Consider the following 15887-nt stretch of genomic DNA (forward strand, 5'->3'; position numbering starts at 1 on the left):
GCAGGAACTCAATGAAGACGATCCCGACCGCCGCTTACACTTTTGTGAAATGATAATGGATGTATGTCAAGTAAATAGAGATTTACACCGGCAAATACTTTTTTCAGGCGTTTTGTCTCAATGGTACAGTGAACCGTCAAACTTGCAAGTATTGGAGTCGGGAAAATCCTCATTGAATGGCAGAGATACATACCCAACACCACCAGAAATTAAATGTTTGGGCTGGAATAGTTGACAACAGAATAGTAGGGCCTTTCTTCTTTAAAGGAACCTTTACAGGAGAAAGATATTTAGAGTTTTTACAAAGTGACCTTGTTCCAGCGCTTGCAGTAATTTTTCCTAACGATAATGACCCTGATCTTCCTGATGACACCATATGGTTCCAGCAAGACGGTGTACCTCCGCATTATGCGCGCCCTGTTCGAGATTTTCTGGACAATTGTTTTCCTAGGAGGTGGATCGGCAGACGAGGACCGATGGGATGGCCAGCGAAATCCCCAGATCTTACACTCCTGGACTATTTCTCATGGGGCTACTTAAAGTCCAAAGTGTACGTTAATAGACCACATAATTTAGAAAAACTCCAAAATTGTATTATAGATGAAATACACAGAGTTAGCCCAGAAATAATTCATAATGTGCAATAAGAATTTCTACACAGACCTGCGTATTGACAAGAAGTCGGTGGGTGGCAATTCAAAGACTTAATGAATTGTATTTGCTTGACATAGGAATTGTTATTTTTTTAATGAATAAAATTTACGTTTTCTAACATTCAATCGTCATTTACTCGAAAACTTTCCTATGTAAGATGGCAACATTTTAATATTGTCGGATCGACAATGAAACGATCTTTCAGAATCAAGAAAAAAAATAGGGGGTTGCTATTTAAAAATAAATGTCGATGACGTCATTACTCGAAAACAATTGACGGTTGAAAATCGCCTTTTATGCTAGAATATGTATTTTTTAAATTAAAAATCGACCCGTTCGAGGATTTTTCCCAAAGAAAAATTTGTTTCGTTTTTACTGAATTTATTCCATACTTTAGGCGCGTACGGTATAATATCTGCGACTGCCTATACCCCCCAAACCCAGCCAAAACGGCCACCGTGTCGTATTAAACTTAATCTACCCTACCGCACCGAAAATTACAGTTTAAATTAAACACATAGCGATGTTACATTTCTGGCATACGCTGCACATAACATTTGATGGAAGCCAGACAAAGGGACATGATTTACAGGTGCCCCTTTTGGCCGTACGGAGGCTTTAGGGGTGCTTGCTCAGCTCATTCCGCATTCTTGTAATTGCCTTTGTTAAACGGCGCGGCATTTACAGCGGATTCGGTGCCCCCGCGCCACCCGGAGCCCTACGTGGTTGCATCGTGCAGGCTATTGTGCTTTACTTTGGTAAATATTTGATAAATTGGGATTGTTCCCGGAAACGGGGAATTTAGAATGTTTGGGTTAAGTCCGCTCTACACAATGGAGGTCTTGGGATAAGCTGGATTCGCTCGATTATGGTATTTTGCCCCACTAGAAAGGAGTAAAAAATAAAAGGTACGAATAAACCTCTGTATCGGAAGGAGCGTCTTTAATGTAATTCGAAAGTTTATCCTAACTATTATTCTTCTGTTTACATTTCATTATAACTTTCATTATAGCTGTTTTACATTGACAATTTATTCATCAATAAATTGACGAAATTCTTCATGAATTAATTCACGAATTTATTGGTAAACAGTGTGGTTTTACACTGCTACAGACTTTGTCAAGTTTTTTGACGCATGAATCAGTTCTACCAATGAATCAAAGAAGCAAATAAATTTCAAAAATGTCACCTTTCCACTCATAATTGTAGTGATACAACAGCGGTATCGTTCTGACACATATTATATAAATATTAGTTTTTGTAAGTAACAAATCAGTAAAAACAATGCAAAACTAGTACTACGCCACACAATTATTTACATTTTCCAATAACATAGCCTCATTACTGATCTGAGGCTAGAAATCTGTTGGGTTGGTGCTTCCGAACATCACGAAGAAATTGACGAAAATTAGAACATGCTCTAATTCGTCAAGAACTTGATGAATAAATTGATGAAGTTATTTGACAGCTGATTTGGTGCATTACACTTGTCCAATTTCTTGATGAAGCGACTTCATCAATTAATTGATCAATAAATTGTCAATGTAAAACAGCTTTTACAAGCTGTAAATGAGAAGTAACTATTGAATTAATTCAAATGTTTCTTAATGCAAAAATATTGCAGATTCCTTCTATAATTACTGGCGTACTTTCAAGTTGTATAAACACGTGGATTTTCAGACTTCCGTATACTCTCACCCTGTTGATTGCATTATCGTAACGCGGTAGCGCATTATCAAATCATGCCATACCATTACATTATTAAATTTGTGCCTATTGCTATAATATTACGTGTAAAATCTATTATGTGACACACATTTCAGTTGTGATATTAGATTTAAAGACCCTTTATTTCTCATTAATACATTTTTTACCTTGTTATTTTACATTAGTCCTATTTAATGAAGTTATTAGGCTAAAGAACTAGATTTAATTTTAATGACGTCGAAAATTAAATGAATGGGTATGGGTGAGATATAACCTGCACAGTATGTCCTAGCCTAATCGTCAGTATCACTCACTGCCTACTGACAGAAAGCAACCTACTAATATGTGTATCTGTGAAAGTACACGTACTTTCACATTGGGCGAAATATTTTTTTTAACTAAATATATTGTTCACTGTCAGCCAGTGACAATTAAGATTATTATAAATTTTAACACGTATTACAAAAAAATCAAAGAATTTTTTGTATAGTTATTACGATCTCAATTGGAACCGCATAAAAACATTTAACTCATATATTCTACCGAATTCATAGACGTCCAGAAAAATTTAGCCCTGTCTCGTCTAGATATACTATATTCCGAGCTATATTGCCGTATAATTACCACACGATTGCCAAGTTTTTTATGTTTAAAATCGCATTGTAATAAAGCATGTCGTAAAATATCTAAAGATTTATAATTATAATCAGGATAATCGCTTAATTTATCTCGAATCATGTTTAAAGTGGGAACTTTACTTTCTTTATACATATTATAAATTGTGCGCCGCATTACATCTGGTTAAATAGTCAATTTTTGGATATCTTAGTTAATTCGTTAATCCGTTTCCTAACTTTTTTATCACTTTGTTCACTATTTTCAATTTTCAAACATTCATATATATTTAATATAATACGTTGACTTTTTACGTGTAAATCTTTGTTTTTAAACTCTAAGTTTGTTTCGATACTTTCGACAAAAACCGGTTCCACTATTTGGTGGAATTTTCCCGAGTTATTTCGTTATCCTCCGCTTCAAAGAGTCTCCAGAGAGCCAAGCTAAATTACTAGATAATTACATATAACATTTATTTTAATAAGTTACCAACACAGGTTTGCTTTGATGACTAGCGCGCCGCTGTCAATTCTACATCAGGCGGACTAGTTTACCAATTCCGGACTCGCCGAATTGCTGTTCGAGTATAAATTACGAGACACATCATGGTCAAAGCATAAGAAGAAATTTCAGGAGAAGTGCATACGCTCCTGTGCTGTAAGATTTACAGGTTCCAATTGACATCGTAACTAACTATAACTATTTATATGGTATCACCACACGCAACATTTTTTTTGATACCCTCCAATTTTTATGTTAACGTTCTTTTTGTATCTCGAACAAAAACAGAGATATCACACTATTGGGCACTGTTTAGAACAGCTTTAAGGAGAAGTGCTGTACGACTCTGTTTTGGGGGTCGAGATTTTGGGAATACGCGCCCGGGAAATCTCCATTCCCGCCCTCTCACTCGGAAACAGTTTTCCCTTTAGCCCGCCATGCGTGAAATGCCAGGACTTTGGTTTAAAACCGTTTCGGGGCGGCGGAATGTCTACGGCAGGACGGATTGATTCACTACTTCTATTTTTTGTGGACATTATCTGACACAAACAGCAGAGAACGTGATTTTTTCGTGTTTCGTTGCGTCCGGGGGACGTCGGCTTAATTCGACGGCATTTTTCACCCGATTCGAGAGAACGATCCGGTACTGCAAACACAAATACAACGGATATTATCTGGGGAAGCCTGTCGTCGTTTCATACAACATGCTTCGAAGGCGAACATAGAAAGATGCCTTTGAGCTGTTGCGTTGCCTACACACATATTTTTAAGTATCTGCGATGCTCGAAAGGGTTTGGGAATTTATATTTTTTTGACAAATGTATATTAGACCAGGACGGATCTGTTTTGAGGTGGATGTGAGAGGGGGCAATTTTTTCTGAATTACCTTCAGTACAACTCGCATAATAAAAGTGTAGATTCAAAATTACAAACATGTTTGCAAAATGTTGTTTTTAAATTTCTTAGTGACACAGCACACGAATGTCAAGCTCTAGCAGAGCAAAACAGTTTTGGACAAGTTACATAGACCAGAACAATCGGTTCTTTCTACATCGACACTTGAACAGTTTGTCGAAGCAGTTTTCTTCATTGTATCACGAACAAGAGCCCTTAATGCTTTTGGCATCGGCGTGATAGACCGGCAAAGAAGATTACCCACGAAATCCCCCCAATAAAATCCATACAAACCTCGTTTAGTCCGCTAATTCCAGACTTTATGGCCCCATTAACTTTTCGAAAGTGTATCTTACACAGATCTTACGTGCTGGTTAAGAACCCACATTATAATACCAATATTAATTTTATAGGCGGAGCATAAATCAGATCGGCTTCCATTTACGACTCGACATCTTAAAAATCATAAAAACTTTTATGGCTCGACGATAATAAAGCTTAGCAAATACTCCTTTCGAGTATCACGCTCGAATTCGCGCCTCGCTGGGAAGGAAGTATACGCTCGGCAAAGAACTAAGAGGAGGCGGTAGGAAGTCCAGTCGGAATCAGTTTCACGCGTTAACATGGTCGTATATTTCACACAGTTTACTTGTTGTGCTAGTAGTAGTATTTATTCTCCCTAATTTCGAAGCATGTTATGTCAAAAAGGCACAGAATGAAAGTTTTGAACGTCTTTGTCGAAATTGTAGTCTTTATGACGACTTCTCCTTAATATACAGGGTGTTCCATTGAAAATAACAAAGTGATGTAGCGCCCACACAAAATGGAACACCCTGCAAAGCTAAAAATATTTTTTTTACATGACCCACATTATTCCTGGCAACTTTTATTAAAACCATTTTTTATAAATTTTACAGTTACAGAAGAATCGCTCTTAGGTGAAGCACCCCGTATTAAGAACTTACTTTACATTCAAAAAGGAATATGTAGTCGTCTTGTTTATTAACCTCGAGCTACATTTGTTTTAATACACTTCTGCAAAAAATTAAGGGAGCAAAAAAATTTTTCGAATTTTTAGTGATTTTTCAGAATGCTGTATCTCAGTTAAAAATGATCGTATCAAGGTTTTAAAAAAAGCATTTTAAAGCGCCGAATGTCTAGTTTCCAGATTTATTAGCTCAAAATTTTTAGGAACGACAGTCATCGCGAAATTCTAAGAAATAAGAGTAAAATTTTTTTTTTTAATTTTTTGCTTTTTATCTCGGTCCACGGGCTTGGAAAAATTTTTTACACAAAAATCATGATATGGAATTGATAGCCTGTTCATTCAGCTTTAATTTCTTTTTTTAAATTTTTCTCTACGTTAATTAGACCCGAAGATATTCGACTACGAATACAAAAGCATCCTTTTGGCTTTAACCATCGATATATCAGACAGAAAATTGACGGGCAGTTTCGAAATCTCGAATAAATTTCCTACAAGACTATGTAGTGTTCTTGGAAGAAAAAAAATTTCTTTCATCCTCGACATTAACTTGAAAAAAGTGAAAAAAAGTGATTTTTTGACTTGTTTTGCTAAGTCGACCGCATCTTTGCTAATATCGATGGAGAGTCTAATGCTTGTACGAATTTTTACACCTCGATGTACCCCCAAAAGCTCCATAAATAGGCAGATCGATCTATCGAACGGTTTTTCCGGACCGCTTAATCAAAATTTCAGAAAAATTTAAAGGAGCAAAATTTACATTTCTGAGCACCCTGTAACGTTCGTAAAAATGAAAAATTTGTTTTTTTTTTTTTAATTCTTTCACAATTTTTGCTCATTGAATTTGAAAAAAAAATTAAGTTTTGAAAAAAAAAATTTACTCTACTTTATTTTTTAACAACTCAAGATAAAAATATTGAGTCATTTTTGAAGCGATGTACTCTTTCCGTACCGTAATTTCCGTTATTTTGAATTAACGAAATTGATTAAAAGTTGATGTCGAGGATGAAAGAAATTTTTTCTTCCAAGAACACTTCATAGCCTTGGAGGACATTTATTCGAGATTTCGAAACTGCCCGTCAATTTTCTGTCTGATCATTAGTTGCTGAGATATCGATGGTTAAAGCCAAAAGGGTGCTTTTATATTCGTAGTCGAATATCTCCGGGTCTAATTAACGTAGAGAAAAATTTAAAAAAGGAATTAAAGCTGAATGAACAGGCTATCAAGTCCATAGCATGATTTTTGTGTAAAAAATTTTTCCAAGCCCGTGGACCGAGAAAAAAAACGCAAAAAATTGAAAAAAAATTTGTTTAGTCTTATTTCTTAGAATTTCGCGATGACTGTCCCTCCTAAAAATTTTGAGCTAAGAAATCTGGAAACTAGGCATTCGACGCTTTAAAATGCTTTTTTTAAAACCTTGATACGATCATTTTTAACTGAGATACAGCATTCTGAAAAATCACTAAAAATTCGAAAAATTTTTTTGCTTCCTTATTTTTTTGCAGAAGTACCTATATAATTAAGTCAGTTATTAATTTTATTTACCATGATTAAAGCGTCACCCCCACGTTGGGCGCCAAAAAAACACTTTTTAATTGAAAAAAGGGCGATTTATATGTTTCACTGAACCGCGTCGTAGAAGCTTCCATTATTTTGTACGATTTTCTGATGTATGTTTGGTGATATTAAAATCTGAAGCATGTTACAAAAGCAAAGGAACCTAAAAACGAAAATTATAATTTTTTTGGCAGTTCAAGGGTTCAATCTTCACGATATCCTGATCAGCGCGACAAAGTACCGACGTTTAATTTGTATTCGGCAGAATGAGCCCAACCGTTTAAAAAGTCTGTCATAATAGACCGAGAACTCGACAGGGCAATAGTAATTAGGACCTATGAGAAAAGTAAATGATGTTAATAGCCGGCAGGGCGACGTCGAATGGCTGTGATTACCTTCGGGGGCTTTATTGGTCCAGGACCAAGGAAGTAGGACGACGGAAAGAGAGTTCAAGTAAAACCCAAACTTAGAAGGCTTGAAATATTAGTACAAAACAAAAATTCGCAGATGTTGGTAAGGTATTAATTGTTTCGATTCCATTTTAAGTCCCTCAGGGTTCAGTTTTGGAACCGCTTCTAATATAAGCTTTCCAGGCATGACTTTTTTACAATAGTTTATAAGTAAATTTAGTATTGTTCCATTGTTCTTCAGTTTCATCTCCAGAATTACTCCAAATAAATCTTCTTCGCCAGGCTTTTTGTCAAACCTTTCTTGAAGAAAATAAAACAAGAGATACAATACTTGTTCTCGCCCAAAGAACATAACAGAAAAAGCGCTAGTCTTCTGCCTTGGATTTGTTCTTTTTGCCGTTGTATACTCGTATTGATTCATGCATCTGGCAAGTATTATTTAATATGCGATTTTGTGGTATTTGTAAATCACATGTCAGGGCCATTGTGGGATGGTTCAAAAGTTCAACGAATACCATTTATCTTACTCGTCTAGTTTTGATATGTCCATCAGAAACATGTGTTCTTCATGTATTGCAAATTCTGTTTGCGGTGAAATTTGAACAAATTGGTTGGTACCTTTAGTTAAAAAAAATATTCACAATCAGAAATATACTACAACTATTGCATTAAAGTAAAAAAATTGTATTTTTTAAATCATGTCTAATATTTTACTACAACTACTAAAACTACCCTTCATTTTCTATATTACTTTATTTGTTCAATGTATAACAAGTAAAATTCATCAGGTACAACAATTAAATGTACAAAACATGTTTATAAATTTTCAAATATTGTGAGAAATTTACAGTCCACAAACTACAAAATCGATCCTTTGACTGAACCTCCAAATACATACTCTGTAAAAAAATTATCACAGTACTACTACCTACAAATCACTAGTAAACACGCATACAAATTAAAAAATATGTAAAGTGTCCAAAAATCTTAAGCTGCCTAATTTTAACTCTTTTCCCAGGCAAAAGCTAACATATGTAACGTTAGGGACGGTACAGTTTCTGTGACTAATTAATATATGCAGTAAGCATTCGCAATACATTTTAATTTTTATTGTCACGTTTCGGACTCTTTACACATTTTATAGAAACTCGTGGACTCGTCTTGGATAAGTTTCCTGGGATTATCGTACTCCACCAATCTACCACTGTCTAAAACCATAACCAGATCACAATTTAGAATTGAATGCAGTCTGTGAGCTACTATCAGTATTGTGCATTGAGAAAATATCTCTTCTATAACGTCGTGCAGCATTTTATCGGTAACAGGATCCATGTTAGCGGTGGCTTCGTCTAGTACCACTATTTTAAATTTGCCAATAGCTGCTCGAGCTAGACATATAAGTTGCCTTTGTCCTGAACTGAAGCTCGATCCTTTCTCTTTTACTTCGAAATCCAGGCTTGGGATCAGGTCTTTTATTTTTACTCTATCTAGGACTTTCCATATTCTTTCGTCTGTGTACTTTTTCTTTGGATCTATGTTGTCCCGAATTGTCCCAGTGAACAGAACGGGGTCTTGAGGTATTATCGCTATATTGGATCTAAAAATAAAGAAGTGATGAACTGTTGATCACTATATTAGTCTAGTGGTACCCACCTTAAGAATAGCAGGGATAAACTGCTGATATCTACTCCATCTATCCAAATTTTGCCTTCATATTCGTAGAGTCTAAACAACGTCGACAATATGGAAGACTTTCCAGCACCAGTTCTTCCTACAATTCCAATCTTCTGCTTTGGTTTCACAGTGAAATTAATATTCTTCAACATTGGGTTCTTTGAATTCTCATAATACAGCGAAACTTCTTCATACTTTATACTACCTTCGCTAGGCCAGTTCTTAACGTCGTTGCCAGAGACGCTCTCTTGTTTGATTTCCGTATATTCTAGAGCTCTCTCCACTGACGTCATGTGGTTCTCTAATTGGGCCCATTGATTCATACCCCACTGGATATGGTGGGACAGCATGAGGACTTGCGTTAGAGCTAGACCCACGTTACCAGCAGAAATGTCTGTAAAATTTGAAATGGAATAAAGAGCAGTTGCAAAATAATAGATTAGGAATTACCATGTTCGAAAAATAAAAATCTTGCTATCACCGTGATCATAAAAATGGAACAAATGAAGTCCATATAAAAAGCAAAAGCACTGGACGAGCATATCCGCATAAAAAAAGCAGAGGTGAACAGGTCCTGATGTTTATCAAATTCGTTCGTTAGTATTTGCTCTGCTTTGAAGGCTCTGATCGTCGTTAACCCTTCCAAGGACGAATTTATATGGCCCACTAAAGGACTTCTTGCTAAAAGAATCATACGTGTTTATCATGCTTTATTGACAATGATGTTGGCATTACTTGCAGCTTCCAGTCGCTTCAAACTTCGTCCTGTTGGCATGTATATCGTTCGTATAAGTAACAGAATAACAAACAATAGAGAAGCTGGTAGCAGAAACATCCAGTTCACTGTTGCTATTAAAATTACAGCACCGATACAGCTGAAGAACACCTAAAACGAAAAATTTTTAAACTCGAAAGATGTTACGTTTTTTTGGTAGATGATTTTTGGTAAAAGTGAAACTGTTATTGAAATGGAAAATAGAACTGAGGAAGCTTACCCCAAACAAACCGGGAAACACGAAGGGAAGGCTCTCATCTATATTATTCAAGTCAAGGGAGAATCTGTTAAGTATATTTCCGATAAAATGCGTATCAAAGAACGACATAACGGCGTTAACTACTCTGGTCGACATCACTCTATGAATATTTATGGATGCGCTGCGACAGAACCTTAAAAGGGCGTAATACTTTACTAATCCCAGCGTTGCTTTGAGGATTACCAGTATTGTGTACACGCCGAAAGTATCGTCCTTCTTAGAGACTGTATCTTTGTAATATGTCTCATTCACTGTTGCATTTAACTGAAGATCTAATACTTTCTGCTGCAAATCGATCCTAAAATTATTTTTTTTTTGTTACTTACAAAAGTGATTTAATTCATTGTTACTTACCACTGCGTGATAAGTTTTTCAGCGAAACTCTCGCAAGTTTGAGCAATAACATACAGGAAAATCACACAAGAAAATATAAGGAATCCTCCCCCCAACTGGAAATACCTTTTATATACAATTAATTCAACTTTCCCAACTTTTTTCGTTTCGTGATACACCTGCTTTCTGGAAGATTGTTGCTCTGTTTCCAAAAGTGGAATTTCTTTTTCACTTCTGTCTGGTGTGGTTGGATTTAATTCCTTTTCTTCAAATTTACTGGAAATGCCGTTGATTTTTGTTGGTATTATATTGTCTGGCTTTTCAGAAATTAATATCCTTCCTTGGTCCATAACCAGGACATTGTCGGCTTGTTTCATGTGGTTGACGTTTTGTGTTACCAATACGCATACCTTGTCACTTAGGAACTTTTTAATACACTCATTGAAAATATAATCTTGCACATGTCCATCTAAAGCGGTCAGAGAGTCATCTAGCAAGTAAATATCGCTAGTTCTATAAATAGCTCTGGCCAAGTTGACCCTACATTGCTGCCCTTTGCTCAGATTTAATCCTCTGTCCGCTACAACTGTTTCATCTCCTTTCTCAAAAAGAGACAAGTCGTAGTTCAAGGCACAAGCTCTAATAACTTCTTCGTATCTTTTTGCGTCGTATTTTTCACCAAACAGTATATTTTGTTTGATAGATGATGGGAAAAGCCAAGGGTCTTGTGAAGCATAAGAAACAGTTCCCCATACTTCTAGATCACCTGGAATCAGACACAAATCTACAACAGTTCTAGAAGCATTCGGTTTCTTACCTTTCGATGTGGGATAATCCTGAAGGATTGCTTTCAACAACGAACTTTTTCCTGACCCAACAGCTCCTGTAACTAAAGTTAGACTTGCGTTGGTTATCTTTAAACTGACACTACTCAAGATCTCTTTATCTTTGATGTGAACAGTCACATCTTTCAAATAAATCGATGGTTTTCCAGACAAATTTTCTTCACGCTGCTGTATTTCTTGGCTCTGTAAAAGCTTGTTCAGTCTGATGAAAGCAGCTCGAAATTCAGCTACTTTAGAAATGTTTATAGGAATATGAATCCCAAAAGATATGGTCAGTTGGTGGAATATACTGAGCACGTAGAAAATCAATTCGGTGTTCGTGGTGTACCCCATCCAAATGTAGGATAGGATTAGTATGAGGAAGGTTACTTTGGAGGTTAAGATGCCTATGCATACTATGACGATGTGGATGTAGAATGCCCTCATCATCACCGTTACTTCTGTGCTAAAAATTATAAAAGTGAAAGAGATAATAGCAGAATCAGCGTTGAATGAGTGTTGTGTTTATAAAATTTGGGATATGATAGGTGACATAATACATACTTCCTGGACTCAGCTATCTTATTATTGAAGAACTTCTCCCAGGTATACATTTTTATAATTTTTATAGCAGACAGAACCTCTTGAGTGACCTGAAGTCTCTGGTCGGAATTCTTTCCGACCTTCAGTCGCATCTTGGTGAGCAAATTACTGAGACAAACTAAAAAGCAGTGCTAGTATTATTGTCATTTTTTAGATGTCGTTTTTACTTACTTTGTATGGGCAGTGCCACAAGAAGTAAACCAATACCGATAAAGGCAGAGTTGCCAAGTCTAGACCAAAGCAAATAACACGAGGTCAGAAACTGGATGATATAAACTATCAAATCCATAATCAGCCATAAATTCTCTTCTACTGATTTTATGTCTTTGGTAAGGATAGTGACGATGTTTCCAAGGTTAGTCTCCGAAAAAGAACTAGGAGCCAGTTTCAAAGATTTTCGGTATAGCAATGACTTTAAGGATGTGCGTATATTCAAGGCTAAGGTGTATTCGTATATGAAGATGTTATGGTTGAATAAAAAACTAAATATATTCAATGAAATGACGGTTGCTGCGCAGTAGTAGGCGCTGGACTTCGTTATCTTGGTTTGTCCTTTCTCGAAGTATGATATGAGGCGACTCATGGTGTAAGGCTGCAAAATGCTGAACCAAAAAGTATTCACTTAGTTTTTGTCGTCAATGCTGTTAACGAGAGTAGTTAAATTATACTTGTATTACCTGTAAATTTCCTTCCAAACGATAGTAATGATGCCTATAACAATGAAAGTCTTTCCAAATCTTTTCCACAGGAGCCTGTATATTGACGTGGACTTTTTCCATTGCTCCTCAGTTCTATCACCGCATTGTTTCGACTTGCAGTTTTTGATGACTTCGTAGACGTCGTCTTCCTCTAAATCTTTCCGAAAGCCCCTTTTGAACAGTCCAAATGTGTAACTGTAAAATCGAAATACAATCAAATTTTGATACATATACTCTTTCAGAGAGAATGACCGATTAGATTACGACATAATCGTTGGACCGTTCTCTCCGTCCGAAATATATTGGTAGACAAATTTGGAGTTTTTATTCGATATAGGTCCCATATTTTAGTACACCACTGTTTCAGACGTCATAAGTCACGAGGATTGTATTGTTATGCAGAAATATGTAGGTATACAAGAGAAAGCGTTAGAAAAAAAGTGAAAGTAAAATGTGTATCTAAATCTTTAGGTACGTGCGTAATATAAAAGTAGATCAATATTTTATTAATGTCTATATCTCTAAATTAAAAAAAAAAAGAAATAAATGATTGAATATAACGTCAGAACTATATAATTTTTTTTCCATCCATATATTCTAGATGCGTATTTAGTTGTTTCTCAATTAATTCACTCACTTTCGAAAACTATTCCCACCTCGAGGAAAGACAATACTAGAACTGTGATCTAACTCATTTAATTTTGTTTCTATTTCTTAGATTGTTAAATTAAAACATCGCAGTTCCAGATAAGCATACTTAATTAATCATTTTGATTAAATCAACATTTGTAATTTTGAATAAGCAACAACGTATCTCATTTAATCTTCCAGTGCCCCTAGGCTTGTATCACGCTGTATAACGTCCACAACACTTATTTATTTAACGCAGCAACAGTCTTTTTTGTATTTCTTGACCACCAAAACTTGAAAGGCTTGTCTGCGTCATTATATAGTTAGTATTATTAACGTTTCCCTCGCACCAAACTAGATAATTGGAGTAAAAAGCATAAAAACCAAGCTCTTACCCAAAAGTGAAGTAGGACAGCACGTTTGCCGTCTCCCTCGGGTTGGTCTTCCTCTCCTTCCGCAAGCAGTGATCCATATCGCACCACGAACAACGAACTACCCGAAGAAAATAACCATCGCACTAAAACAGACGAACCACGTTAAGAGGCGGCTCACGGATTAACATTGATTTCATAATACAGTCCTAATTGTTTAATGCCTTGTTCTAATTTGGCGTATCCTCATTATCCGCTTCAAAATTTAAGTGATACTAAACGCAAGAAAATCCCGCGCTTCACTCTCTACGGCGCGGAAAAAAAAAACAGTGCCAAGGCTGGGGCTATTGCCGCGGACTATCGTAGGTACCTTTCCGAGCTGGCGAATTTATATGTATGGCAAGTGTGGACCGTGACCTGCTTGATTGGATCCTCGGGTTACCCAGGCCCGATCATGGCCTGGTGATTGATTTCTTGTTGTGCTGTTCGCGTTGGAGTCGTGTCAAAGCCAGCTAGGATGTAAATCGGAAAAGGGGGACGGTGTAGGTCAGATGTTTTAACGGAGAAGGGGGTTGCGTCCATTTGGAATATTAAAAAATTTCAATTCCTAACAGATGTAGGAATTTAATAACATTTTTATAGCAAAAAGTTGCAGGCTATTTTGCGGAGATATTTTTATACGGATATTATGTATAAATAATCACTGTAATGGTTGAATTCAAATAAATGTTTTACTCGATTTTTTTATACACGGTTCTTTTGAAATACTTAATTTGTCCTAGTAACAATTTGGCTATAAAATGTTTAGCATATCTGCACTTTGCACAGAAAATAGGCTTATAATTTATAACATCGCGTATGGTACACTCTAATTTTCTTGCAACTTGTGCTTGGTATTTGATTGGGTGTTAGCGAAGTCAAAAAATTGAATTTTGAATAGGACTTTCGAAAAATTCACAAATATTTATATAACAGTAATAGTAATCGGTCATTTTCGTATACCTGTATTACTCACTACTCACGATTCTCATAATTTGGCAATTTTAATTTTGGATCGTACATCACACGAACTGGTCAAGTAGTCAAAGTCGACGTTTGATCACATCTCTAACGGGAATTATTGGTTTTCAAATGATCTATGATATATTGCAATTTTTCAGTCACCCAAAAACCCTTATGGAAGACCTACCCCTCATAAAAAACCCTACCCCTTATAGAAAAATTTCCTCAGGAAAGGTAGTCTTGGAGCTTACTTTTGAGATTCTAACAGTCATAACTCAGTCAAATTTTGTCCTACAAAAATTTAAAAACAGCAAATTGTCCAGTAAGAAAAAACCTACAATTTCTTATTCTATCATTTTTTTTATAACTTTGTTAGTTTTTCAAATATTTTGGAAAAAGGCGATTTTTTTTTAAATTGAATTATTTTATTCAAAAGTAAATGAAATATTTTTTTAAATTTACGCTTCTCAAATCGTTCAAATTCCCAGAATCTACTGTTAATACATAAATAAAGTAAATTGCAGAAGGAATACGTTTAATTTTTTTCGTGTCAAGTCATTAATTTTAATACCGATTTTTTTATTTCTCAAAATCAAGACAATCATTTTATTTTGATTGTAACTTCATTCACCTACAAAAAAAAGCAATCTCTTTGCTATTTAATTACCTTCATTTTTGCTTATGATAATTTTTTTGATAAAACTTGCATTTTTGGGCTAAAAAGAACATATTTAGGCGCAGATAACCCAAAAAATATTGACTGTACAAAAAATTTTTATAGAACACTTTTTGCTTAGAAATCGTCCCTCTATCGAATCGCGAGGTTATTTTTAATAAAAAAAATTCCCATCCTCCAGAAGGGGTGGCATCCACCCCCAAGGTAAAAGCACACATCGGCACTATATAACTTTTGTTTCTTGGGCTATTCCCTAGCTACAGTTGAAATTTCACGTCAGTCCATTCCATCCGAAAAAAATGGTAGGCAAAATGCTTCAGTAGTGACTGGATTATAAAAATGTTGATGAAATACTTAAAGATATTAAATAGCGCGCACTTTTACAGTTAAAAGAATATAGAAATAAAACGGAGTACTTTTTTGTAAAAAGTTGTAAAAAAATAATTCGTTTAAACGTTACTAATAAAGTCAGCTTACTTTACCTTAATTGAAACGAGAAATAGGACTGAGAAAACTAATTAAAAACGTAAGTTAAGTTGTGAAGGCCAATTCCTTGTTTAAACGCAAATGCCTGCTTATTAATAAATAAATGCTGACAGGATTCCACTTTATGTAAGTGGTAAATTTAATCAGATACGCAGTAAAAAAAAGTAAATAGCTATTCTTAAGTAATTACAAACTTATATACAGGGTGTCCCATTTCTAATATCGGGAACTG

At 35.5% G+C, this 15887-nt stretch overlaps 1 protein-coding gene across 1 annotated transcript; it reads right to left on the minus strand.

Annotated features, from left to right (window-relative positions):
• Nucleotides 1-8090: 8090 nt before the first annotated feature.
• Nucleotides 8091-15678, minus strand: LOC108906545 (multidrug resistance-associated protein 4-like). The gene is made up of 12 exons (XM_018709857.2): nucleotides 15652-15678; nucleotides 13516-13637; nucleotides 12470-12685; nucleotides 11964-12394; nucleotides 11754-11910; nucleotides 11183-11655; nucleotides 10387-11131; nucleotides 9994-10330; nucleotides 9734-9884; nucleotides 9449-9679; nucleotides 8978-9392; nucleotides 8091-8921 (listed from the first exon to the last, which is right to left on the minus strand). Exons 2-12 carry the CDS (start codon nucleotides 13590-13592, stop codon nucleotides 8438-8440), a joined length of 3717 nt encoding a protein of 1238 aa, XP_018565373.1. The 5' UTR covers nucleotides 13593-13637; nucleotides 15652-15678; the 3' UTR covers nucleotides 8091-8437.
• Between the last annotated feature and the right edge of the window lie 209 nt (nucleotides 15679-15887).

This window comes from Anoplophora glabripennis, unplaced genomic scaffold (assembly GCF_000390285.2).
Source record: "Anoplophora glabripennis isolate ALB-LARVAE unplaced genomic scaffold, Agla_2.0 scaffold116, whole genome shotgun sequence".
Lineage (NCBI taxonomy): Eukaryota > Metazoa > Arthropoda > Insecta > Coleoptera > Cerambycidae > Anoplophora > Anoplophora glabripennis.